Source organism: Triticum dicoccoides, chromosome 7B (genome assembly GCF_002162155.2).
Source record: "Triticum dicoccoides isolate Atlit2015 ecotype Zavitan chromosome 7B, WEW_v2.0, whole genome shotgun sequence".
NCBI classification, from domain to species: domain Eukaryota; kingdom Viridiplantae; phylum Streptophyta; class Magnoliopsida; order Poales; family Poaceae; genus Triticum; species Triticum dicoccoides.
Genome location: NC_041393.1, coordinates 763,968,954 through 763,970,766, shown reverse-complemented (window position 1 = coordinate 763,970,766; position 1,813 = coordinate 763,968,954). Strand labels below are relative to the sequence as shown.

The following is a 1,813-nucleotide window of genomic DNA, read 5'->3' as shown; positions in this document are numbered from 1 at the left end:
AAAATTAGGGGCTCAAATGGAAGAAGTATCAGTAGAGTGATAATATGGTTTTGCATTGCATTGCAGGTTTGGGCCTCTCTGTTGCTATACCGGCAGATCCTCGACGAGATCGAAGCGAACGACTACAACAACTTCACCAGGAGGGCCTATGTTGGGAAGGCGAAGAAGGTGCTGGCGCTCCCTGTCGCGTACGGGAGATCGCTGCTCTTACCGTATTCACTGAGAAATAACCAGACCTAGAAGAAACAACAAAGCAAGATGAAGATGGTCAGGTTAGGCTAGATAGAAAGAAGCAGGGCGGTGTCGCGACATCTGCCTTCGAGCTCTTCATCTGGTCAGTTGGATAGTCAATGCGGCGAATCAGTCAGTACATTCCTCAGCGATGAATGTTGTATGCATGACATGAAGGGCCGGGGAAGGAAGGGAGAAGAACACTGCAGCCAACCGAGATGGAGACCAAATGTTTGCATGTACATTTGAACACAGAACAAGATGTATATATATACTCGTTGTCGGTCCTGAACTAAGGAAACAGGTATGTTATTCTGTAAGCGTATATATTCGAACAATATAGTTTGGAATGCAAAACTGAGAAAATATGACGCTGTTTCTAAACTTTAGAAGGACATAGCGCTCATGGGGAACATTCAATGAATACAGGGGCGATGGGACATAGATCAAGGAGGTTCCTTAGGACTAGCTAGCTAGCAGTCCTCAAGACTAGGTTCTACAGTTACAACGGAAACACACGTTACATGTACTACAGGACAGTCACCTTATTACAACTCAACAGCAACTTCCAAAGCTAACCTCCCTCGGGGAAGTTGCCATTGAAGGAGAGCTAACAACCTGAAGCCGGCAAGCGCTCGCCTCGGGGCATAGGAGTGTAAAGGCCGATGATCAGAATCAGCTTACCATATCCATGATCATCGCACACCCTGGTCGCCTGCCCTGATTGTACTTGGATTGCGAAGAGGCCTGCAGCTGTGGTCACAAAAATGACATTTGCTCCCTCGGCAAAGCCCAACACATGCACCGGACATTTTGCACCCACTGGGGCACCATTTACTAGGGACAAACTTTCCAGGTAGATGATTCGGCCCGGCACCCATCGGGCATCCTTCACCTCCCATGACCACAATTGCAGATGCGGATCCATTTCTTCGACGAGTCCTAGTCCACCGTCCTCCGCCAGCATCAGGTTGCAAGTGGGTTCACCCTTAGAGTGGCAAGAGTCTGGTGTGTCGAACCAAGTCAGTCCATGCCTTGCCAGGTCATACTCCAGGATCAACCCACCACATGACATGAAATACAAGAAAGACCTCCCAACAAGCACGCTCGAAAAGTATTCGAAGTCCATGAGGAATCTGTCGCGCATTAAGGTCGGCTGGCCCCAGGCGCCAGTGTCGGATGAGTAGACGCATGCCGACGTGGGCATATAGGTCGTAGCCAGCGCCTTCATCAAAAGAGTGAGAACCTAAATTTGTCAAATACACCTCTTCCGAGGCTTTCAAAGAACCTCATGTTCCTCCCACCTCAAGGAGTGGGAACATAAAATCTTTGGTTGCAACCGTCGCAAGGTAAGCTGCCAAACCAGAAAGAACAGCAAACACATGGAAATAGAAGCCAGAAGAACGACTATATAAAGATAGAATGTGGCATCCACACAAGATCAAAGAATCATGAAATGTTTATTTTGTACAATGCTTCGTTCGCCGTTGGCATGATGTCGTGATGGCCACACAAACCTAACAAAAAAGGTAAACATAAACTTCATGGAAACGTTTAATACGTTGTTTCAACCTAACGATGC

General features: G+C 47.5%; 1 protein-coding gene across 5 annotated transcripts in view; it reads left to right on the top strand.

Moving 5' to 3' along the window:
* LOC119336701 (phytoene synthase 1, chloroplastic-like) overlaps positions 1-1,004 on the top strand; it is a 4,460-nt gene extending 3,456 nt beyond the window's left edge. For 3 of the 5 annotated variants that reach the window (XM_037608773.1, XM_037608771.1, XM_037608770.1), the window contains exon 7: positions 67-240. In XM_037608773.1, coding sequence (XP_037464670.1) covers positions 67-240 — 174 coding nt within the window. Of the gene's footprint in view, positions 1-66; positions 600-660 lie in introns of those variants that run through there. The other 2 variants (XR_005162730.1, XM_037608772.1) reach the window with 2 other exon arrangements.
* The last annotated feature ends 809 nt before the right edge of the window (positions 1,005-1,813 follow it).